Below are 24,449 nucleotides of genomic sequence, written 5' to 3'. Positions count from 1 at the left end.
TTACTTGTCATATTTCTACGCCTATGACATTTTAAAAATTATATTAATTTATGCAAAAAAACACAACACAATCGACAAACGTAATAATAATCGTCGACTATACTTAGGAGAAATTCTTCACGTAAATTGTTAAAGTTCGAGTTAATATTTTTTAGTGGTAAAATGAAAAAAAGGATTTCTCTAGTGGTAAAATAATTTTCCAAATTATGTGAGACGACGGCGGAATTTTGTTAACATGCGAGGGCTAATTATAAAAGTTCCTTTTTTCGTACGGAACGAACTTCTGCTTTCCCTCGTACAAGGTGGGCCCCAGTGGGGCCCAGGCGGCCGTTCGATCCTTCTTCGTCAATCTCGTTGTGCAACGCGTCGCGTATCTGCTTCTCTCATCTCTCTCCACCTTCCATTGGACTCCTTTCTCGTATCTGCCAGTCGCTCCCTGTCTCCGTCACCGTTCACGAAACCCATCCGTTGTGCTGAGTGTTTAAGAGTGGGACCCTATAAATCACTCAATATTAGTGGGCAAAGCATTGTAGTTCGCCTAGTCTAGGACAGCGAAGGCGTGAATCATAGTCAAACCTTCCTCCTTCCATTTCCTTGGCGTCTCGTTTTTTCCTTTTCCGGGAAAGGAGAGGAGCGACAATTATGGTAACAAAACTCAACCTCCTCTTCTTGTATATAAAAAGACTTGCTTGGTTCTCGACCTCTTCATCGTGGTTGCCTTTCTTTTTTGGTGGTTGATCTCCACTTGCGCCGTGATCGATCGAGAGCCACCGCCTCCTCCTAGCTCGTGTAGGGCTAATTTCTTTAGATCGATCGGGGGGAAGCGAAGACGGAGGGAAGATGGTGAGGGGGAAGACGCAGATGCGGCGGATAGAAAACGCGGCGAGCCGGCAGGTGACCTTTTCGAAGCGGCGGAACGGCCTCCTCAAGAAGGCGCACGAGCTCTCCGTCCTCTGCGACGCCGAGGTCGCCCTCATCGTCTTCTCCGCGAGGGGAAAGCTCTACGAGTTCGCCAGCTCCAGGTAGCATCCCAAACCCTATCTCTGTCTTCGTCTTTTTCTTTCGGTATGGTGCTCTCTAGCTGTTGTAGCTTTTTGCTTCGTAGCTTGTTTTTGGGCTCCTTGTGTTTAGGGTTTCGTGAACCCATTTCTACGTGCCCGTACATCGCCATAAATGCGCATTTCCTATTTTGTGTCACGTCATCTCAACCGCTGTACGATAAATGAATCGGCAATGGTGTGCTTTCTGATATTAGGAGCATTATTGTCTGCTAGTTTCGTTGAGAAGTAGGAGCTCCATATCGATTTTGCTATTAAGGGATACTGTCATCCCCATCTCGATCTAATTTTACTCGGCAACATGCCAAATTTCTAATCGGTGCTTCCTGTTAAAGTATGTTCATCTTTATTTCATGTCTTATCGACGGATAGGAAATCCATTATTGATCATCTATATTTTTGCTTTCGAAGTTTATAATCAATGCTTCAACTTAATTTCTGTCCATATTGCATGTCATTACCACCGGTAACTAGGAGGTATCTTACTTAATGACATATAATAAAAAAAGAGAGAACTATAACAAAAAAAATAATAACTTTAAAAAAGTAGAAAGGAAAATAAAGAGGACGTAAGTTAGTAAAGTGTCAAACAAACAAAATAAAAAAGAAATAGAGTAACCATAAATTGTTAAATGGTATAAATGCAAAAGATGTGCATAAATTCTTAATCTTGAATAGGAGCTTAAAGAAAGAAAAAAAACATCACTTAGTTTTGAATAGGAGTTTACTACTCTAGATATGTTGGCATTTAATGATACATTAGTATTTATCACCATCCATTGCACTTATTTTTCACTATTTACTATTTATTAACACAAGTTATTACATTTAATTTTCAATATTTTTATCACCTTTTAATCATCACTAATAAATCCACCCAAACGTTCAATTAAATATTGGTCACGGGGGAGTCTTTGCTACCACATCTCTATGTGGGTTGCAAATATTTTATTAAAAGGTTAGTTGCTACAGCATCTCAGTGTGGGTTGCAAATATTTTATTGAAAGGTTAGATTTAGAGTTTTCACTCTTTAATATTTATTTTCTCTATTTACAAATTACAATAGTTGTTATTTCACTTTAAGCCTTTACGCTATAATTAGTTATTAGCTCAAAGATGGAAGTGTGGTGAGCGGCTCAAGATTCAATCTAGACAGTGCTAGGTTGACTTGGACCATGTCATGCTCAACCCAAAATACCCATTGCAACTCATGGGTCCAACTCATGACAAGGCTAGACGAATCAATCCAAGTTCAAGCTAATTTTTATATATAAATTAATAATAATAATAATAATAATAATAATAATAATAATAATAATAATAATAATAATAATAATAATAATAATAATAAAGGGCAGTTTGTGCACGAAGCTCCTCAATATGCGGTCTTGGGGAAGGATCATGCCATATAAGATTTATTATACACAGTCTTATTGTACATTGTAAGAGGATGTTTCGCGACTCGAACCCTTGACCAAAAGGTTGTGTGATCTTGTGGTCATTGATTTGAAACACGAAAATAGTTTCTTGCAATGCAGGATAAGGCCACGTAAAATATTTCAAATAGCATCATGATATTAATATTATTCTAAAAGTTTTTTATTTTTATAATTTTTAAAGTAAAATACCAATATCAAAATTTTAATCAATCATATTTTATAAGTATTTATAGTTTCTATTCTTTTTTGATTTTTTGATTTTTATTTTTATATATTTTTAATTTAAATTATTGGCTTTGTGGGCTCATGCCAATGCCACCACATACATGGTTCATTCAATCTCATGTTGCTTGTGTTTCAAATTGGGTCAAGTCAAGCATGACATGAAAAGAAGGTCCTATTATGAATCATGTCTGACTCAAACACGACATGCTGACACTTCTATTTAGGGAGTGTTTGGGAGAGCTTCTACTAAGCGCTTCTTAGATTCTGGCTATATCGAAGCACTTTTGCGTGTATGTGAATGTCAACTTCTACTTCAGCTTCTGTAACTTTTACTCACAAGCTAGAAGTAAGAATTTGGTATTTTTTCTTGCTTATGTTTTTTTATTTATGGTCTAAACTTAAAAGTTGATATTTATGTCCTTAATAAATTTATCATTTTACATAATTGTTACCACATTTATGACCTTAATGAATGTATCATTTTACATAATTACTGCCACACTTCTGTGATATTTATTTTTTAAATAATATTTTATTTTATTTTATATAATTTGTATTTCTAGACTTTTTTATACATATTTTTGTATATTTATATAAATTTTGTCATTTTTTTATTTTTATATATTTTTTCATTATAAAAAAATAATTATTTTGATACAATATTTAAAATATAATAATAATTATATAAACAAATAGTGTATCAAAATTATATTTAGATAATTAAAAAAGATAAATTTATATTGTTTAAGGATATTATTGTCATTTAACTAAAAATTAAGCTGGGAAACAATTATTCATCAAACACTCCAACTTTACCTTATATTAGCTTTTGACTTCTATTTTCATATACTCCATACTTTAGCTTCTCACTAACTTCAAATTAATTTCTATAAGAATCACTTTTAAATAAGAAAAAACTCTCCCAAACACTCCCTTAAAGTGTCAATAGCTATTGGTTTCTAATATCAGCATCACTCACATAACTCGGGATTATTTATTTATTAATTCCTACCCGTTTGTTGAATCTCTTTGACAGTTCAATAACTATGGATTATTTATTCATTCATGGCCTTTGAATCTCTATGTTCAATAGTTGTAGTAATATGTATAAAGTTCCATCTTTCTTTCTGGATTTATATGACCTCATTTAGCCTTGTTTTGGTAGATAAATAGTGCCAATGGTTGTAACTTCATTTCCCTTCTACATCATTGTCATATCAAATTTTATACATTAGCATATGTTTTACATCTTAATATACTTGTTTTGCCTCTATTATCTCTTGCTATAATTTCTCATTTCTTCAACTTTGCTTCTTAAGTGATTCATTAAGTTAGTATTATGTTGTACTTCATCGTTGTTGGCTTAGAGATTGTTGGTATCACACCCAAAGACACGTACACTTACTAATGTGAAAAATAAATAGAGCGAGGAGGAAAATAACTGCTAGAATACTTTCTTACAGCGAGGAAAAATGAATTGATTACTACACATCTCTAGGACTCTTTAAATACACCACAAACTAACACCACTAACTCATGAAAATAGGAAAGACTAATTTTACTAATTTATCCCATGAAAATAGAAAATCTTATCACCACTAATGCAAGGAAAAAAAAAACCGTGGCCACTACGTGTCATGTCCGAATTAATATGCTCACATTACCCCTTCTAATCCTGACATGGTTCTAAATCGCGGACGCCGAGTAGTTGTCGCATGACAGCTAACTTCACTCCTGGCAATGCTTTAGTTAATACATCGGCTCGCTGTTCTTCGGTATTAACGAACTCAACCACAATCTGTCCCTTCTCAATACATTCTCTGATAAAATGGAACATTGTATCTATATGCTTGCTGCAACCATGAAATACCGGATTCTTCATGAGAGCTATGGAAGATTTGTTGTTGACAAACATAGTCATCGGCTTTGACTCTACACCGGTTAATTCGCTAGTAAGGCTCCTTAACCACAAAGCATGACAGGCTGCAGTTGTGGCTGCCATGAACTCTGTCTCACAAGATGAAAGCGCCACGGTCTTCTGCTTCTGTGAATTCCAGGACACCAAGCTTTCATTAAAATAGAAAGTCATTCCACTTGTGCTTTTCCTCCCATCTAGATCGCCGGCTAGATCACTGTCCGAGTAGCCGAATGTACCAATTTTCTGGGGTCCCTTCATGTAAACAAGTCCAAAGTGAATTATACCTTTCAAATATCTGAGAATATGTTTGACCACCTTGTGATGCATGATTGTAGGCCTCTCCATGTATCTGCTCGCCATTCCGATAGAATATGATAGGTCAGGCCGTGTGTGTAGCAAACATCTCAGACAACCAATGATGCGTCTGTACTCCGTGGCGTCAACTGGAGTCCCTTCCAAGTCTTATGTAGCTGTGTCTTGGGTTCCATCGGATGCTTTGTGCATTACAATCTTCCATCTTGAATTGAGACGGGATTTTCTTGGCATAAGTTGATTGTCTAAGTAAAATTCGGTTCTTCTGTTGTTCTACTTCAATTTCTAAGTAGTAGGAGAGAAGACCCAAATTACTCATCTCAAATTCTGTCATGATTTGTTGTTTGAATTTGTTGATTTCTTCTGTGATACTTCCTGTCACGATGAGATCGTCGACATACACTCCAACAAGTATACTTGTTTGTCCTTCACCACTTGTATATGTTGGATCATAGACGTTCGATAGGGGGGTGAATATCGAATATAAAAATTCGTTCGAGTATAAGCGCAGCGGAAATAAAAAACAATGCTGATACAAATCAATTTTACTTGGTTCGGAGCCTGTCGACTTCTACTCCAAGGCCCGCACACAAGGGTGCTTTCGGTGGGCAATCACTAGCAGTTCGAAAAATTATTACAGACTAAGTGTTGAAATGCTAATGAAAATTAAAGCGAAACCGACAAGAGAATTAACCAAAGAAGAAGGAGCGCAATGTCGGAGCTTTGTTAGCGTCGCAGGAGTGCAGAGCAGCAGAGCAGGCAGTAGAAGATCTCTTTTTTCAGTTGTGTTTCTATGCTCCACCTCTAACCCTCCTTTTATATGAGGCTCGGGGCGCCCCGGATCCCTTCCGGGCGTCCTGGTGAGACGTGGCAGGTCCAACCAGCGAGCTCCACGTGGTGACACGCGATCTGGATAAAAATCACCTCCCGGGCGCCCGGATCCCCTCCGGGCGCTCGGACCACCTTTCTCCATAAACCAGTTTTCCTGCAAGACAAGGTTAGTCCGAGGCAAATGAATAATGTATATCCTGCAAAACAGATCGTTAGCACAGTTTTTAAGTTTGACATAAAAAGTATGACTTAGATTCCGTCTTTCCGAGACCGGAATCTAGTCACGATCTCGACTTAGATATCCGAAATGGATCTAAGCCGGATCGACACCTAATGTTCCCTTCTCGGGAACGCGTCCTCACAGTCACTCCCTTCCAGTGACTTACCTTTACTCACCTGCCAGACGTCCGGTCAGCCCTTCGACCCGTTTGGACTTCTCGCCAGCTATCCAGTCAGCCCGTCGACCTAGCTGGACTTCTCGCCAAGCGTCCGGTCAACCCGTCGACCCGCTTGGACTTCTCGCCAGCTATTCGGTCAGCCTGTCGACCTAGCTGGACTTCTTGCCAAATGTCTGGTCAGCTCGTCGACCTGCTTGGACTTCGTGCCAGACATCCCGTCGACCTGTCTGGACTCGGTCAGAGTGTTAGATCACGACAGACCTAACTTAACCCGATTTGTCATTCATCAAAACCTGAGTTAGACCGTTAGTGCTAACCGCACCAACAATCTTCCCCTTTTTGATGGAATGACAACCTGATTAAGTTAGTAAAATTATGCGAAAAATAAATTAAGCATTTTATTCTAGCATGGGGTTTAAGTTAGTTTTAAATTTTATTTTGTTTTTCTAACTTAACCCCTATCCCTCCCCCTTTGGCATTCATCAAACAAGGATATATTTTAAACATTCAAAAGTACAGAATACAAAAAAAAATATGTAGGAAACGATGTCAAGTTAACTTGGGGGAGTTTGAATTTTTGAAGATTTGTTTAAAACGGTAAATTAATTTTTAAGACTAAGTTTTTAAGGTAGCTAAAGCATGTAAAACAGTCTTTTGGAAAATAACTAAGTTTTATAAAGCATTTTATTTTTGCAAAAGTTAATGACTTTGCAAATTCATAGAGGATTTTCAAATCAGAAAATTGAAAAAGCTAATTTTCTAATATAAGTATAAGTTTCAAATTTTAGGATCAAGGTGAATTTTCAAAATATGTTTTCAATTTTGAAGTATTTTTTAAACATAAGTTTTGACAATCAAAAATTTTAAGGCTAAGTTTTCAAAGCTAGATTTTCCAAACAACATTTTTCAGATTTGAAAAAGGATTTCAAAACTGAGTTTTAAAAAAATATTTACTGATTGAAACTAAATTTTTTTTAAAAATCTGAGTTTTATAAAACTTAATTGAAGAATTTAATAAAAGCTAGTTTTAAGAAAATATTTCAAAAATTTAGTTTGAAAAACTTTTATTTTCAAGACTTATTAAGTTTGTAAAAATTTTAAATTTGAAATTAAAGACCAATTTAAATACTGAAAAGAATATTAGAAAAAATATTATGTTTAAGGTGGAGAAAATAATGTTGGTGTTAGGTGTTGTTTTAATCCTCCCCCTAAACCGGACATCTAAAGTAGCTGTATAACCAATTAGGTACTTACTGACTATCAGAAGATAGCAGCTTTCACTTGGTTAGTCAAGTTAAGTTCATTGTAATCAGTTAGTGGTTGACTTAACTGAGTAACTTAACTTGATTAATGTATGTTTTGTATTTAACGCCCAGACTTATATCAATGCACTGACATAAACATCTTAAGTCTAGGCAATTGGCCTATACATCTCACCCCTTTCTATGTTTGTCAATCACAAACAAAGTAAACCTAGGGTGTTGGTGAGATGCTCAAATACTAGTCCTACGGGAACATGATTTCTAAAGGGATTTTTCTAGTCTAAGGCTAAAATTGTTTTTGAAATTCTAAAAGTAGCAAGGTTTTAAAAACATTTTAACCTAGAATTTAAAACAATTATTTTTGAAAAATAGTTTTGAATTTTGAAAAGTCCTAGTCTATTAAATTGGAGTATAACTAATCAGATCTGAAAATGAAGATCAATAGAATAATATGTACTACAAAAGCTGTAATAGTGTCATAACAGTGCTATGTAATAATCACGACTACTGAGACGATGACGGAGGTGGTCCGGAACCCAACGACCGAAGCAGTGCCAATATCTCAGTGTGACGAGTCCGGTCATCCTCTCGTAGATCTTGTCGTAGGTCGGAGATCTCCTGTCGCACATCTCGCCGCGAATTGGAGATCTCCTACCGCACCTCTCGTCGGAAATCGGAGACCTCTCGTCGTATGTCTCGGTGAAACTCGGAGGACTCCTGCTGGAGGCTCGACATAGCTCTCTTTAGCCCGGATACTCGATCGGCTAGAGTGCGAGGAGCGGGACGTGGGGCTCGAGCTGGCGCTGGGGCAGGAGCGGCCTCGTCAGGAAAGAGTGCGAGAAAAAACTCATCGGCCTCCTCCTGCTGTGCGTCTGGGTCGGGCTGGTGCTGTGCTATCCTCTGCCAAGTCATGATACCCTCATCATCTATATGAATACTAGCTAGGGAAAAGTTCCTAGATCCTACAACGTCAAACTCGGTCATATAGCGGATGTCACTAGAGGTGATATCAATGCCCAAAGAAGACATATATGCTGTCAGAATGTGACAGTAGGGCATATGAACTCGCCCACTCGTCACATATCCGGCCGAGTAAATAATGGTGGAAAAGATATGTAGGCTAATGTCAATATCTAGCCTATGACACAGAGCATAGAGGAGAAAGGAATGAAATGGGCGCATCACCGCGATGTCGCGAATACTCAGTGGTAGAATGCAAAAGACTAAGACCCTATAAAGGGCGTAGTCTTGGACTCGAAGGGTAACTGACCTAAACTGGGTCACTGTGGGTACTCGTTCGCCCCCAAAAAAATACGAATAAATCGTATCAAGTGTGATATGCGAGTAGGGATCTCCAAAGGGTAGCTCCCTGGGAGGATAACACTGAAAGGGATAGGTAGACTCTCGTAACTCCAAAAACTCTCGGATGGCAGTGGGGGCCAATGTGATATCCGTCCCAGCTGCCCTAGTAGTGTAGGTGAAGTCGTCTACTTTTACTAGGTTGTTATAAAATTCGGCACACAAACTTATGTTTACTGGGCTAATATACTCAATAAGGTTCTGCAGCCTATAGTGAATTATAGCCTCTATGGATGGTACGCAAGAGCGTAAAAAGAACGCTCTATCTATACATTTGGTCCTAATGACCATGTAGATGGTTGATTCAAATTTAATCCTAAGCTCATCAGTGGGAAACCTAGGGTCAATGCTAGGAGTAGAGGGCCCAACACCAGATTTAGACCGTTTCCTAAATTATATAACAAAATAATACTAATTAAAGAAAACAAACAAGCAATAATACTCTTAAACTTTAAATAGAAGACAAGAATTTTACCGAGGAGCCATTGCTAAAATAATTTTAGAACTGACGACCTCGGTTGATTCGCGACCGTGTATTAACCGTAGAACGAGAGCAAATTTTAACTTCGAATGCTTTCGTAGTAAAGCTTGGAAAAAGCTTGAACGAAAGCTTGGAGGTGCAAGGGTAGGGGGCGCCCCTGCTCCCCTATATATAGGGGAGTCCGGGCGCCCGGACTTGTTCCGAGCGCCTGGGGTCAAGTGGGGCGTGACGGGATCCGGGCGCCCGGGTTCGTAACCAGGGGCGCCCGCCTCTAGTTTTTGATTCCGGTATTGGTTTTTTTTTTAAAATAAATTTTTAAGTTTAAAAAAAATTTAAGTTTTAATTTTTAAAATAAAATTTTAAGTTAAAAAAATTAAGTTTTAATTTTTAAAATAAATTTTTAAGTAAAAAAAATTTAAGTTTTAAATTTTTTAAAATAAAGTTACAAAAAATTAAGTTTTAATTTTTTAAATAAATTTTTAAGTTACAAAAAATTTAAGTTTTAATCTTTTAAAATAAATTTTTAAGTTACAAAAAATTTAAGTTTTAATTTTTAAAATAAATTTTTAAGTTACAAAAAATTTAAGTTTTAATCTTTTAAAATAAATTTTTAAGTTACAAAAAATTTAAGTTTTAATTTTTAAAATAAATTTTTAAGTTACAAAAAATTTAAGTTTTAATCTTTTAAAATAAATTTTTAAGTTACAAAAAAAATTTAAGTTTTAATCTTTTAAAATGAATTTTTAAGTTACAGAAAATTTAAGTTTTAATCTTTTAAAAGAAATTTTTAAGTTACAAAAAATTTAAGTTTTAATCTTTTAAAATGAATTTTTAAGTTACAGAAAATTTAAGTTTTAATCTTTTAAAAGAAATTTTTAAGTTACAAAAAAAATTTAAGTTTTAATCTTTTAAAATAAATTTTTAAGTTACAAAAAAAATTTAAGTTTTAATCTTTTAAAATGAATTTTTAAGTTACAGAAAATTTAAGTTTTAATCTTTTAAAAGAAATTTTTAAGTTACAAAAAATTTAAGTTTTAATCTTTTAAAATGAATATGAATTTTTTAAGTTACAAAAAATTTAAGTTTTAATCTTTAAAATTTTTTTAAGTTACAAAAAATTTAAGTTTTAATTTTTAAAATAAATTTTTAAGTTACAAAAAATTTAAGTTTTAATCTTTTAAAATAAATTTTTAAGTAAAAAAAATTAAGTTTTAATTTTTAAAAATAACTTTTTTTTTTAAATTTAAATTTTGTTTAATTTAATTTAATTTAATTTAATTTAATTTTCTTAGTCATCTCACCCGATCTATGTTTTCAATCAGGGAATTCTATAATTTTGTGAGATGAATTAGATTCAATTTTGGAGTTTGTTTTTAACTTTCGTTAGATTCAGGTTTAGCTTTGGGTTCAACAAATAGGCGTTCTCTGGATAAACTTCTGGACTATGGTGAGTTACTCGGACATCATTAAAGTAACCATGCCTTCGAGGTTTTCCAAATAGTCATATCCACTGAGCTTAGTACAAAACCTTGGTCTAACTGGTTAGGATTCATAAAGGGTAGCTTCGGTTAGTTCCACTTAGCCAAATGCACCAGGTCGAAGCCATATCTTCCTAGACATGCATAGACTAATCTTCCTTAACGTACTATCATCCAATATTTCACCAGTACCATTTTTCAAGTTAAACTTGAACTCTTTTTAACTAATCCTAATTACCCTGTCGGGTAGGTTGGTTAGGGTTACCCTACCGGGTAGGTTAGTTTTGGAGGTGCCAGCTATTCTGGAGCCTCCCCCTTAATTAATGGTCATTTAATTTAATTTTGTTCTTGGTTTATGTCTATTTCTTTTGTAATTATATTTTACTTAGTGATAGTTTACATTTTGTTGAGTTTTACTATGTTTAGATTTTAAATTTTTTGATTTTGGTTTGTATTTTGGTATTTGACTTGATTTGTTCGAGTTTATATAAAATATTTTTTCTTTAGGTATGTAGTATTGATTAAGTCCTACTTGCGTGATTAAACACGCTTTCGGAACCCAAGCTTGTTTTGTTGGTTTGTGTTGGGTTATTAATGACTTGAATGTTTTATTTGAGCTTGACTTATAGCCAAGTTCGGTTTTATTATAAATTGCTTTTTGATTATTTAATATTAAATCTAAGTTTTTGGATCTTGTTGTGAATTTTTCTAACATTTCTTTTAAATTATTAATTTCATTTTTTAGTGATAAATTCTCCTCCTCAAGTGTTAGATCTTGAGTTGGATTTGAATTTTTTATTTGTTCCTTGAGATTTTGATTTTCTTCAAAGAGCAACTCATTTTCTTTTTCTATTTTAACTAATTTATTGTTTAAGCAAAAAATAATTTTAAAATATTTCTGGTTTAAGTTTAGGAATTCCTCTTTGGAACCTTCGGAAACGAGTACGGACTCGTGGCTTGATTCGGGTTCGGACCCGTCTTCCGATTCTTCTTCGCGGGCCATCAGCGCGAGGTAACTCTTGTTCTTCTGTTCTTCGGCTTCCGATTCATCCGAGGAAGTGTCGTCCCACGTTGCTTTAAGAGCCTTCTTTTTGGTCGCCTTGGTTTCTCGTTTTTCAATTTCGGACACTCGTTCTTGTAGTGGCCCTTTTTGTTGCATCCAAAGCATGCCACGCTCCTCGGGTCGGTTGGAGAATTGATCCTCTGAAGGTCCTTTTTGCTGAAGCTCCTTTTCCTCCTGGTGAACATTTTCCTTACCAAGTTCACCAGGTGCTCTTCATCTTCAGAGTTCTGATCAGAGTCTGACTTCAGGTTCAGACTTGTTCTTTATCTTCTCCTTGGAGGAACCTGCAAATAAAACTACACCCTTCTCGGCCCCGACGTTAGTTTGTTCGTGTAGTTCTAATTCACAAAACAACTCGTCTAATTTAAGTTTAGTTAAGTTTTTAGAAATTTTGTAGGCATCCACAATAGATGCCCACAAACTATTACGTGGAAACACATTCAGTGTATACCTTATTAAGTCCCGGTTCTCCATTTGGTGGCCTATCGCGTGGAGCCCGTTGAAGATGTCTTTGATCCTCGCGTGTAGCTGACTTGCAGTTTCCCCTTCCTGTATTTTTATATTAAATATTTTATTTAAGAGTAAATCCCTTTTTGTGACCTTAGCGTCGCTGGTTCCTTCGTGCAGCTCGATTAGTTTGTCCCACAGTTCTTTGGCGTTCTTGTGTGGTCCGACCCGGTTTAGTTCTTCTCTAGTCAATCCGCACTGTAGGGTGTTGATTGTCTTGTTCTCTGTTGATGCCTTCTTTTTTAGATCTGATGTCCAATCTTCTGGATCCAGTAGATTCCCGGAACTGTTTACTGGTATTTTGTAGGGTCTGATGACGCTCATCCACTGGTCGAAGTCCGTCTTGAGATACACTTCTATTCTCTTATTCTAGTACGGGAAATCGTCCCCGTTGAAAAGGGGAGGTTGTACTGTGCTGAAGCCTTCAAGCTGAGACATTTTAATCCCTGCACACAATCAAACAAATAGACAAGCAAATTCCCAAGACTTGGTCATTAACAGTGCGGGAAGAATTAAAAGATAATAAAGGAACTAAATTGGTGTTGCACCAATTTAGATTTAATTGGGACGAGAAAACTTTCCAAATGGATAATAGTATCAGTTTGGAATTAAACGTAAGACTGAAAGCGAAAGAAAAAGAAAAAAAAACAAAAGAAAATTTCCCCCCTTTGTCTGATTGGTGGTTGCACCAAATCAAAGCGGTACCTGCTCTGATACCACTTGTTGGATCGTAGACGTTCGATAGAGGGGGGGGGAGAATATCGAATATAAAAATTCGTTCGAGTATAAGCGCAGCGGAAATAAAAAACAATGCTGACACAAACCAATTTTACTTGGTTCGGAGCCTGTGTCGACTCCTACTCCAAGGCCCGCACATAAGGGTGCTTTCGGTGGGCAATCACTAGCAGTTCGAAAAATTATTACAGACTAAGTGCTGAAATGCTAATGAAAATTAAAGCGAAACCGACGAGAATTAACCAAAGAAGGAGCGCGATGTCGGAGCTTTGTTAGCGTCGCAGGAGCGCAGAGCAGCAGAGCAGGCAGTAGAAGATCTCTTTTTTCAGTTGTGTTTCTATGCTCCACCTCTAACCCTCCTTTTATATGAGGCTCGGGGCGCCCCGGATCCCTTCCGGGCGCCCTGGTGAGATGTGGCAGGTCCAACCAGCGAGCTCCACGTGGCGACGCGCGATCTGGATAAAAATCGCCTCCCGGGCGCCCGAACCACCTTTCTCCAGAAACCAGCTTTCCTGCAAGACAAGGTTAGTCCGAGGCAAATGAATAATGTATATCCTGCAAAACAAATCGTTAGCACAGTTTATAAGTTTGACATAAAAAGTATGATTTAGATTCCGTCTTTCCGAGACCGGAATCTAGTCACGATCTCGACTTAGATATCCGAAATGGATCTAAGCCGGATCAACGCCTAATGTTCTCTTCCCGGGAACGCGTCCTCACAGTCACTCCCTTCCAGTGACTTACCTTTACTCACCTGCCAGACATCCGGTCAGCCCTTCGACCCGTCTGGACTTCTCGCCAGCTATCCGGTCCGCCCGTCGACCTAGCTAGACTTCTCGCCAAGCGTCCGGTCAGCCCGTCGACCCGCTTGGACTTCTCGCCAGCTATTCGGTTAGCCCGTCGACCTAGCTGGACTTCTTGCCAAGCGTCCGGTCAGCCCGTCGACCCGCTTGGACTTCGTGCCAGACATCTGGTCAATCCGTCGACCTGTTTGGACTCAGTCAGAGTGTTAGATCACGACAGACCTAACTTAACCCGATTTGTCATTCATCAAAACCTGAGTTAGACCGTTAGTGTTAACCGCACCAACAATATATACTGCATGTTCTTGAGTACATTTTTTGAAACCAAGCTCTTCCAGACTCCTGTTCAGTCGCATGTTCCAAGCTCGTGGAGCTTGCCGCAGTCCATAGAGGGCTTTGGACAACCTGTACACCTTGTGTTTCTGATTTTGTACCTCAAACCCTTCCGGTTGATTGACATATATTTCTTCTTTTAACTCTCCGTTAAGAAATGCTGACTTCACATCTAAATGGTGTACCTCCTAACTTTGATTTGCCGCAAGCGCAAGAATGACTCGAACAGTGTCAAGTCTAGCGACAGGTGCAAACATCTCTTCAAAGTCGATACCTTGTCTTTGTACATAGCCTTTAGCCACTAATCTTGCTTTGTGCTTAACGACTTTCCCCGTTGAATCTTTCTTCAGTTTGAACACCCACTTTAGATCGATAGGTTTGTGGCCTGATGGGAGCTCAGTTAGGGTCCAGACCTTGTTCATCTCAATAGATCTCAGCTCTTCCTCCATTGCTTCGTATTAGTAAGCCTCGGCTGCAGCCTCTTGGTAACATGTCGGCTCTTCAGACATCACTATCATCACCTCATTCTCTTCTTTGTTAACACCAACCATTTCCTTAATGTTGGTATAGACTGGCCCTTCATGAGACTCAGGTGTGTTTGTTACTGGAGGTGAGGTAACTGCATGGGCGTTTGATGGTGTTGTAGATGGACTTGACGCTCTTGGCATGGGTACTACGGCTGTTGCCGATGGTGTGACATGTTCCACCCCTGCCTCAACGTCTGCTGCAACAATCACTTCATCGGTGTCAAATGCATCCACCACCATAAACTCCGGTAAGTTTTTGTCCTTGTTAGCACCTGCATTCTATGTCCATTCACAATTTTCTTGAAACATTACATCTCTACTTATTTGTAGCTTGTCATGCCTTGGATCAAATACACGATGAGTTTTGCAGCCTTCCTCGACACCCAAGTATACAATGGGTGAGCTTCTATCGTCAAGTTTCTTAAGATGAGGGGTTGTATTTATTAGGGACAGAATCGAGCAACTTCTTTACCAAAGAGCAGTTTTCAAGCGTGACACCAAGAGTGGAGAACTTGCTGCTCATGGCGCTGAGTTTGCCAGCAAACTCATCAATCGTCTCAGTCTCTTTCATCCGGAGGGCGTCGAACTCGCTCTTCAACGTCTGTAACTGTGCCTTCTTCACCCAATCACTACCAAGATACCTCATCTTGAGGTTGCCCCAGACTTCCTTTGCCATCTTTTTTTTTGCGATCTGGAAAAAGATGTCTTTGGGGACACACTACAAGATGTATGCACGCGCCTTTTTGTCCTTCTTTGCATCCAGCTGGGTTCCTTCCGCTGGCTCCACCGCCTCCCAGACTCTCTGGGCATCAAGAATCGCTTCTGTCTTGATTGCCCACATAGTATAATTGTGAGGACTTAGCATTAGATAGGGAAATGACACTCTGTCGTTCTCCTTCACAGCAGATTGTGGGGCACCCGACATTATCGTGGAGTCGTGGATTCTCGAGTGTTCAATACTAACTTGGGAGTTCTATACTAACTTCGCTCTGATACCAGATGTTGGCTTAGAAACTGTTGGTATCACACCCAAAGACACGTACACTCATTAATGTGACAAATGAATAGAGCGAGGAGGAAAATAACTGCTAGAATACTTTCTTACAGTGAGGAAAAATGAATTAATTATTACACATCTCTAGGACTCTTTAAGTACACCACTAACTCATGAAAATAGGAAAGACTAATTCCACTAATTTATCTCATGAAAATAGGAAATCTTATCACCATTAATGTAAGGAAAAAAAAATCATGGCCACTACGTGTTATGTCTGGATTAATATGCTCACAATCGCATCACTAAATATTTTTATACATTACCAAAGCTCCTGAATTTTACTTCGATTCATATACAAAATACTATATAAGCAATTATATCCTGCATAACGTGATTAATTTAGTTATTACCTATTTTTTATTTATCTATATCTATATCTATCTCTATCTCTATCTCTTTATATATATATATATATATATATATATACTTTGGTTGATTAATTTAATACATAGATATAGAATTATGTTTTTTAACATGAGAAACTATATGTTATTGTTATTCTCTTTAAACACAAATAATGGACACATATGCACTTGCCTATCACGTATGCATTTTTCAACATCGACTAGATGTCATACTGTATGCCTCTGTTTATTTCAAATATATATAAATATCGCACTTTTTGCATTACCATTAAATGAATTTATAATTATTATATAAGAAACTTTAAACGCTAAGTGGCATTAAAATTAAATATTTAAATCATAAAATTAAAATAAATAACGGTGAGAGAATCATTTGAAGTATTTAATAATTATTCGACAATGAGAAGATATTAACAAAGTTAAATTAATATGATAGAGACTAATTGGTTAAATTTGAAAGAGAATTTTGGAATATCTTGGTTGTTGTTTGTCTCTTAGTCTTAAATTATTTTTTTTATAAAACTTTGACAATCATTTGCCAAAGTTTTAGACAGTGAGAAAAATAAAACACTTGTGAAAGTCAGTAGGTTAGAGAGATTACTAAGAAAAAATATAACAACAATAATAACCAAACCTTTTTCCATTAGGTGAGGTCGGTTGTATGAATCCTTTTACGCCATTGAGCTCTATCTCCTATTATATTATCATATGTATTAAAATATATTTTATCTTGTTTTATTGTTGCTAACCAAGTCTTTTTTGGTCTTCCTCTTCCTCGTTTAATATGTATGTTTATCATAGTTTCACATCGCCTAACTGGAGCATTTATTGGTCGTCTAAGTACATGTCCGTACCATCTTAAATGTGTCTCTCGGAGTTTTTCCTCAATAGATGCAACTCCGACTTTCTCTCTAATGCTCTCATTTCTTATTTTGTCCATCCTCGTATGTCCACACATCCACTTTAACATCCTTATCTCTGCAACTCTCATCTTCTGCTCATGTGCTTGAGTCATAGTTCAACATTCAACTCCATATAACATAGCAGGGCTAACTGCGATTTTATAGAATTTACCTTTAAGTTTAAGAGGTACTTTACGGTCACATAAAACACTCGACGCTCCCCTCCATTTCACCCATCCTGCTTGTATTCTATGTAAGACATCTCTCTCAATCCCTCCATAATTTTGCAAAAATGATCCTAAATATTTAAATCTCGTAGTTCCGGGCAACTCGTCCTCTCCTATCTTAACAATTGTTTCATTACTTCTAATATTGTTAAACTTAAATTCCATATATTCTGTCATTAATCTACTAAGCTTAAAACCTTTCCCTTCTAGTGTTTCCTCCAAGATTCTAGTTTAGCATTTACTCCTTCATTTGTCCCATCTACCAAAATAATATCATCTGCAAACAACATGCACCACGGTACTGTGTCTTGAACGTGCGCAGTGAGTTCCCCCATAATTAGTGTAAAAAGATAGAGACTTAGAGCTGATCTTTGATGTAACCCTATCTTTATTGGAAATGCTTCAGTTACTCCGCCTGAAGTCTTTACTCTCGTCGTTACATCCTCATACATATCCTTAATTAGTTCAATATATGTTGCGCTAACACCTCTCTTTTCTAAAATTCTCCATATAATTTCTCTTGGGACTCTATCATAAGTTTTTTCTAAATCAATGAATACCATGTGTAGATCTTGTTTTTGCTCCCGATATTTTTCAATTAATTGTTTAAGAAGATGTATAGCTTCTATTGTCGACCTTCCAGGCATGAACCCAAATTGATTTTCTGTCACCGTGGTCTCCTTCCTTAATTTTTTTTCTATTACTTTTTCCCAAAGTTTCAAAGTATGACTCATTAGTTTAATACCCTTATAGTTTGCACAATTTTGTACGTCTCCCTTGTTCTTATATAAGGGAATTAGAGTACTTATCATCCATTGATCAGATATTTTTTTCGTTTTCAATATCATGTTAAATAATTTGTAAGCCATTCAATACCTTGTTTCCCTAAGCACTTCCATACCTCTATCGGAATATCATATGGTCCAACGACTTTTCCATTGTGCATCTCATTTAAAGTTTGTTTTATTTCTGAAGTTTGAATTCTATGATAAAAATTATAATTTCTATGCTCATTTGACCTACTTAAATTACCTAAGTTAAGTAGGTCACCTAAACCTTCATTAAAAAGTTGATGAAAATATCTTTTCCACAACTCTTTTATTTCTCCATCGTTTACTAATACCCTATTACATTCATCTTTAATATATTTTATTTGACTAAGATCTCTTGTTTTCCTTTCTCTCACTTTAGCTATTCTATAAATGTCTCTTTCCCCTTCTTGTGTATTCAATTTTTGATATAACCGTTCAAAAGTTTCATTTTTTGCTTTACTCACTACTTTCTTAGCTTCTTTCTTGGCTATTATATATTTTTTAAAGTTTTCCTCGTTCTTACAAATATATAATTCCTTATAAGCTATTCGTTTTTCCTTCACTTTCTCTTGTACTTTCTCATTCCACTACCAAGATTCTTTACTTAGTGGTGTATGTTCCTTTGACTCACCGAGTACATTCTTAGCTATTATTTTCAACTTTGATACCATCTTATCCTACGAGAGTCATCGTATATTTCACCTAATGTTTGTACTTCTACATTCTCCTTAAATATATTTTGCTTCCCATCCTTTAACTTCCACCACTTAATTCTAGAAATTATATATATTTTATTTCTATTGATACTATGTTTGATGCGTATATCCAACACTACTATCCTATGTTGGGTAGTTAAGCTTTCTCCAGGTATGACTTTGCAATCTTTATAAATCTTTCTATCCTTCTTCCTAACCATAAGAAAGTCAATTTGCGATTTATTATTCCCACTTTTGAATGTGACTAAGTGTTCTTCTCTTTTCTTAAAAAACGTATTAGCTACTATAAGGTCATATGCTATCGCAAAATCTAATATAGTTTTCCCTTCCTCATTCTTCGTTCCAAATCCATAACTCCCATGTAGTCTCTTATATTCCTCATTTTTCGCTCCGACATGCCCATTTAGGTCACCTTCTATTAAAATCATTTCATTTGGTAGAATATTTTGTAATATTTCATCTAAGTTCTCCCAAAATCTTGATTTGGTAGCTTCATCTAATCCTACTTGTGGTGCATACACGCTAATTATGTTTATAGTTTCTTTCGCCACTATTATCTTAAGGGCTATAATTCTATCCCCTTTTCTAACTACTCCTACAACTTCATCGTTTAACAAACTATCTACAATAATATCCACTCCATTTCTTGCTTTACTCTTTTCAGTGTACCATAACTTAAAATCCGAGTTCTCTATCATCTTTACCTTCTCGCCTACCCATTTTGTCTCTTGTACACACAAAATACTAATTCTTCTCCTAATAATCATATCTACTATCTCCATTGATTTACCAGTGAGAGTTCCTATGTTCCATGTTCCAAATATTAGATTATTAATTTTCCTATCATATTTGTTCTTATCCAACCTATGGTGTGAGAACTCTTATTTAACACTACACCCAAGTTCTCATGGAGATGTAGCGGTCCTTGCTGAGACGTTACAGTCGGACCCTGTAACGTGAACTCTTGCATATTTAGCACTACACCCAAATTTTGGAGATGTAGCGGTCCTTGCCGAGACGTTACAGTCGGACCCTGCAACGCGTTCCTTCCAGGGAACAATCTAGCATTAGCACAATAGTTTAATGGATTCATTCATTGAATATTTGCCATAGTTTGATGCTGGCTGACAACTTAACGCAACCCCCCTCTTTTATCCGGGCTTGGGACTGGCCATGACCGGTTGTCATGGGCGGAGTTTCACTACATATAATATGAACATGATAAAAAAAAAATATACCATGAATATCACCTTCTCCTACTCTTTCACAACATTCTCTATCTATTGCAACTAGCGTTCACAGCTTCCTTCCCAGTTCCCACTATTCCTCTCCATCTCCATCTTCATCTTCCCCTGCCTCATGCAAAGCCTCCACACATCTTCCCAAGCAATGAAAAGCCAACCCTTCCTCCCTTTTGAGTTTATGCTAAGACTCACTCTATGTGTATGCACGGGCCCTTCTCTTTCTTAACCATGTGAGCAAAAATCCATGTGATCTATCCCCTTTTGCACACAAATTCTTACTAAAAGGCAGAAGAAATCCCCTTCTTATTGGGAGCAAATACAACAATATGTACCTTGATATGATATGGGCATGAGATTAACTACTTGAGCCTAATTAAATAGATTATGGATATCCATGTTAACACTATGATCGATTAAGACAAATATAGCATATCTTGATACTATATGGGTGTGACATTAGTTGTCAGACCATTATGAGTAGTGCAATTTCAACATAACCTTGCCATGGTGATCCTTAACATTGCTTATAGCTTAGTGTGCCTAACATTGCATATAGCTTAGCGATAAGATAGATATAAGTAATTAATCTCATATAATTCAGATTAGTCTTGATTTTTTGTCATTTGTTATTTTGTATAGGTACAATGATAACCATAAGTGCTAGAGTCAATCTCCCCAAAGGCGACCCTTGACCATGCATGTAGATGAACTCATATAATTCAGAAATAGTCTTGATTTTTGTTATTTGAATTGGTAAATATATTGAAATTATATTAAATTCATTGCCTTGCTATTTAATAAAAACATTGCATCTTTTTGTATTTCATTAATTATTTTGAATAGGTAAATAAATTGAATTTTAATCCATTATCTTTATTATTTAATAAAGAACTCTCATCTGTTTTATCTTTTTATGCCATATTGATTGTTAAAGAGATACATTAAGTCGGTTCTATGCAAATTTATTTTACTATTAATATTCAAAATAAGTAATTCTTTTACTATGTCGACTAACTTTTCTTTAGCTGTTATCCATATACCTTCCACTCGAGTTATTCATTTTTTCTATTTACAAAATTTAATTGTTGTCATTGATCATTACCACCACAATTTTTTTTATCATTAAATTATTTATTGGAGTTACATTGGATTACTCCTGTTACTAAGGTATTTTCTATCGTCCAATACTCTGATGGGAAAGTAAGATGACTTGTACTGCAATTTTAGTTTTACTTCTAGCCTAGCAGCATAGTGATTATAAGATTCAAAAAGTTCTCTATTGCAATCGGCACTAATGATATCTTCATTAATACCGCTTTCTAGGCTGATAGATCAAATGTATCTTTAACTCCTACGCATTCATCTTAATATATCTATATATATATATATATAATTCAATTTTACTCCTTATTTCAAGCCTTTGCTTTCAAATTTAAATTATTTGCACTCTCATCAATTAACTCAACCAAATAACATTATCAAGAAACTTTATCTTGAATATGATGGATGAATTGAATGAGTACTTATGTAAAAACATAAACACTTAAGAGTTAATCCTTGTTGTAAAATACACAATTACAGAAAAATCATTTGTTGTGCTCCTGTTTGCTTCGATTCTAGTTATATATATTTTGTATCCCATTGTTACCATTGCTAGATATTTGTTTCTTTTCTCTTTTCTTCTATTACGAATCCACCTAAACAGTTTATAGCAACTCAAGCTTAACTTTTATTTTTAGATGCAACTAGATTGATTCTAGAAAATGTTTATAGCATCTGTTATTATTTTCTCAATCAGTTTCTTAAAATTTCAAAATGACTCATCAACTTAATTCATATTATTTTTTGCAGATCTACATTACATAATAAAAAATAACATTTTATTTTCACTTTTACTTTATATGTGCATAAAAAAAATGTATGCCTATTATTATTATTATTATTATTATTATTATTGTTGTTGCTGTTGTTGTTGTTGTTGTTACAATATATATTCTTGAAGACTGGGAGGAGAACAAATTTTCGCTCATGGGTCAAATAAGGTCCGAATAAACCTCCATGTTGCAAATCATGTCAGGCAAGCCCAAACTTAGCCTGATCAATAGTTTGGAGATAAATAGAACCAAAATTAATATATGAATTGTTGTTTGATCAATAAGAGAAATATATATATTTTATATATATATATATATAAAAGGTTATTCAAGATGAATGGATATGAAATTTTTCATAAGGATTTTAAATGTCTATCATCAGCTATTCAACAAGGAATTAGTAGGATAAATAATAAGAAAAGACTCTAGTCATCATATTTTTATGTATTAGTGTTGGATCGCCGTAAGTAGCATATACACTGGCAATGATAGAAAAGCTAAGCTAAGGTCGGGGTTTCTTGTAGAGTTAATATATGATTGATGAAGTGGGAATGATATTTTAAATGCTAGAAATGGATCGAAAAAAAAGAAAAATAATATTCTTTAATTGATAATAAAATATCATTTCTTATGAAGCCTTTAGCCCCAATACAAACTCAACGTGTGTTAGCTTGATCTACTTGTTCCATTAGTAACCAGATGTATGAATAAGTGATGCTAAAAACTAGGCCATGTCAAGACCCAGAATAACTAGGGCTCTGTAGTTCGACTAACATCGACACCATGAATCTGCTCCAATTGCTCCTCAACTAGCCCCTTCAGGCCCTTCCAGGAGGAAGAGACTCTTTTAGGTAGTATTTTGTAGTTGGAGTATAATAACTGTGTATTAAAGCGTCGGCTTTATTAAAATCGTCTTAGATTAATAAATTATTTTATCGCTTGTTACCAATTGATTCAACTGGTTTCATTGTGATATTAAATGTTATAATATATGAACCACACAATTGGAATTCTTGTATGTCATTTAAGAACAGCCATACATTTCAAAGCATTGTCCCATTTAAAGTCTTGAATGTCTTCATTTCTCTAATTTTCAGTGTACAGAATACGATTGAACGGTATATGTCACACAGAGAAGAAGTTGAAATCAATAACAAAGACTCAGAAAGGACCATGGAGGTAGGTGCTACAAGATTCTTTGTTTAATAATCTTTTTGTCAGTTAATCTAAATGTTTAACTCGACGTACTTCTCATAGTTTAGATAACTAATCCAAGCATAAATGACCTTAGATATTGGTCTCTATGACTTTGTACAATATGGGAACAACAGTTAAGAAATATGAAAATGAAAAAATCAAACTCTAAGTTATATCCATAGAATTTTAATATCCACTTATTACCATTTTGTCAAGAAAATTAAACATATAAATCTAAATGAAGTGGTAAAAAAGAAGTATCTATGTGCCAAAAGTATAGTTTATAACTTTGTTAGTTGCTCCAATAGTCTCAAACCATGATACCAATTTTGCAAGTAGCAATGGAAATGTGAAGCCGCAGACATGTCAAAGAAGATAGAGCACATTGAAGCTCAGAAAAGGTAATAAATATTGTTGGCTTACCTTCTTCCTACAAAAAAATCATGTGGTTCTTGCAAAACTCAGTTGCCTTGAACCAACATTTTCTGCAGGAAGATCTTGGGTGAAAACTTGGGATCATGTTCCGCAGAGGAGTTGAACGAGCTCGAGGTTCAACTAGAGAAAAGCTTACGCAGCGTAAAGGAAAAAAGAGTAATTTGCCACAATCTCTTGATATGTATACAGCATAATTTGCTCATCTTACAGAGACTGTTTCTGTTTATAGAGAAGAATGTTGGAAGAGCAAATTGCACAGCTAAAGGAGAAAGTAAGTTACAATCTTATCCTACCACCCAATCTTATCCATTTCTAACATATTACTACGATACAATTGGCATCATCACCCAACTCCAGGAGAATTCACTTCTGAAGGAGAATGCATCATTGCTCGAACAGGTACGATAATAAAAATGCCTTTCAATGTTCTTGTTTTTCCATGTTCATCCACTACGAGTTCTATGAAATAAAACCCAACTGTTTTGACTTACCTAAATGATTCTTCCTCCAAATGAAACTAAAATGTATGATCCTTACAGGTGAACTGCAAGTCAGAACCTCAATTAACACTAACTGCAATCCGAGAAGATGATACAGATGGTCACGCTCGAAAAGAGCATACGGAAGTAGAAACCGAGCTGATGATCGGAAGGCCAGGCAGTCGATAGGTCAAGTGATCATCATCCCAAGCGAGATGACCTCTAGGTACTCTCATGGTGTCACAGAATCTGTTCCAACATGTGCGCCATAAAAAATGCTTATGCAAGAGCTGTATTATTCATGACTTGGTAGCCAAGTTTAGATCGAAACAGTAATTGTAAGAAATTGCTGTAGTTGATTTCTTCCCTGAATTATAAATCTGATAAATGTTCTTAAATCTCCCAAAGCATC

The 24,449-nt window shown here is 35.8% G+C and overlaps 1 protein-coding gene across 1 annotated transcript; it reads left to right on the top strand.

The window, feature by feature from the left end:
* Positions 1-563: 563 nt before the first annotated feature.
* On the top strand, positions 564-24,435 carry LOC122009320 (MADS-box transcription factor 50-like). The gene is made up of 7 exons (XM_042565433.1): positions 564-1,022; positions 23,024-23,105; positions 23,463-23,524; positions 23,615-23,714; positions 23,788-23,829; positions 23,916-23,957; positions 24,098-24,435. The coding sequence occupies exons 1-7, from the start codon at positions 841-843 to the stop codon at positions 24,224-24,226; spliced, it is 639 nt and encodes a 212-aa protein (XP_042421367.1). The 5' UTR covers positions 564-840; the 3' UTR covers positions 24,227-24,435.
* Positions 24,436-24,449: the final 14 nt, after the last annotated feature.

The sequence above is a fragment of the Zingiber officinale genome, chromosome 8A (genome assembly GCF_018446385.1).
Source record: "Zingiber officinale cultivar Zhangliang chromosome 8A, Zo_v1.1, whole genome shotgun sequence".
In the NCBI taxonomy this organism is placed as follows: Eukaryota; Viridiplantae; Streptophyta; class Magnoliopsida; order Zingiberales; family Zingiberaceae; genus Zingiber; species Zingiber officinale.
The sequence above is the reverse complement of the archived record's forward strand: the minus strand, read 5'-3'. Positions and strand labels throughout refer to the sequence as shown.

Excerpts from the sequence above, each read along its gene's own strand:
- LOC122009320 (XM_042565433.1), top strand. The coding sequence starts at position 841 with ATGGTGAGGGGGAAGACGCAGATGCGGCGGATAGAAAACGCGGCGAGC. Across the intron at positions 1,023-23,023 it reads TACGAGTTCGCCAGCTCCAG|TGTACAGAATACGATTGAAC; the intron begins GTAGCATCCCAA and ends TCTAATTTTCAG. Across the intron at positions 23,958-24,097 it reads ATGCATCATTGCTCGAACAG|GTGAACTGCAAGTCAGAACC; the intron begins GTACGATAATAA and ends TGATCCTTACAG.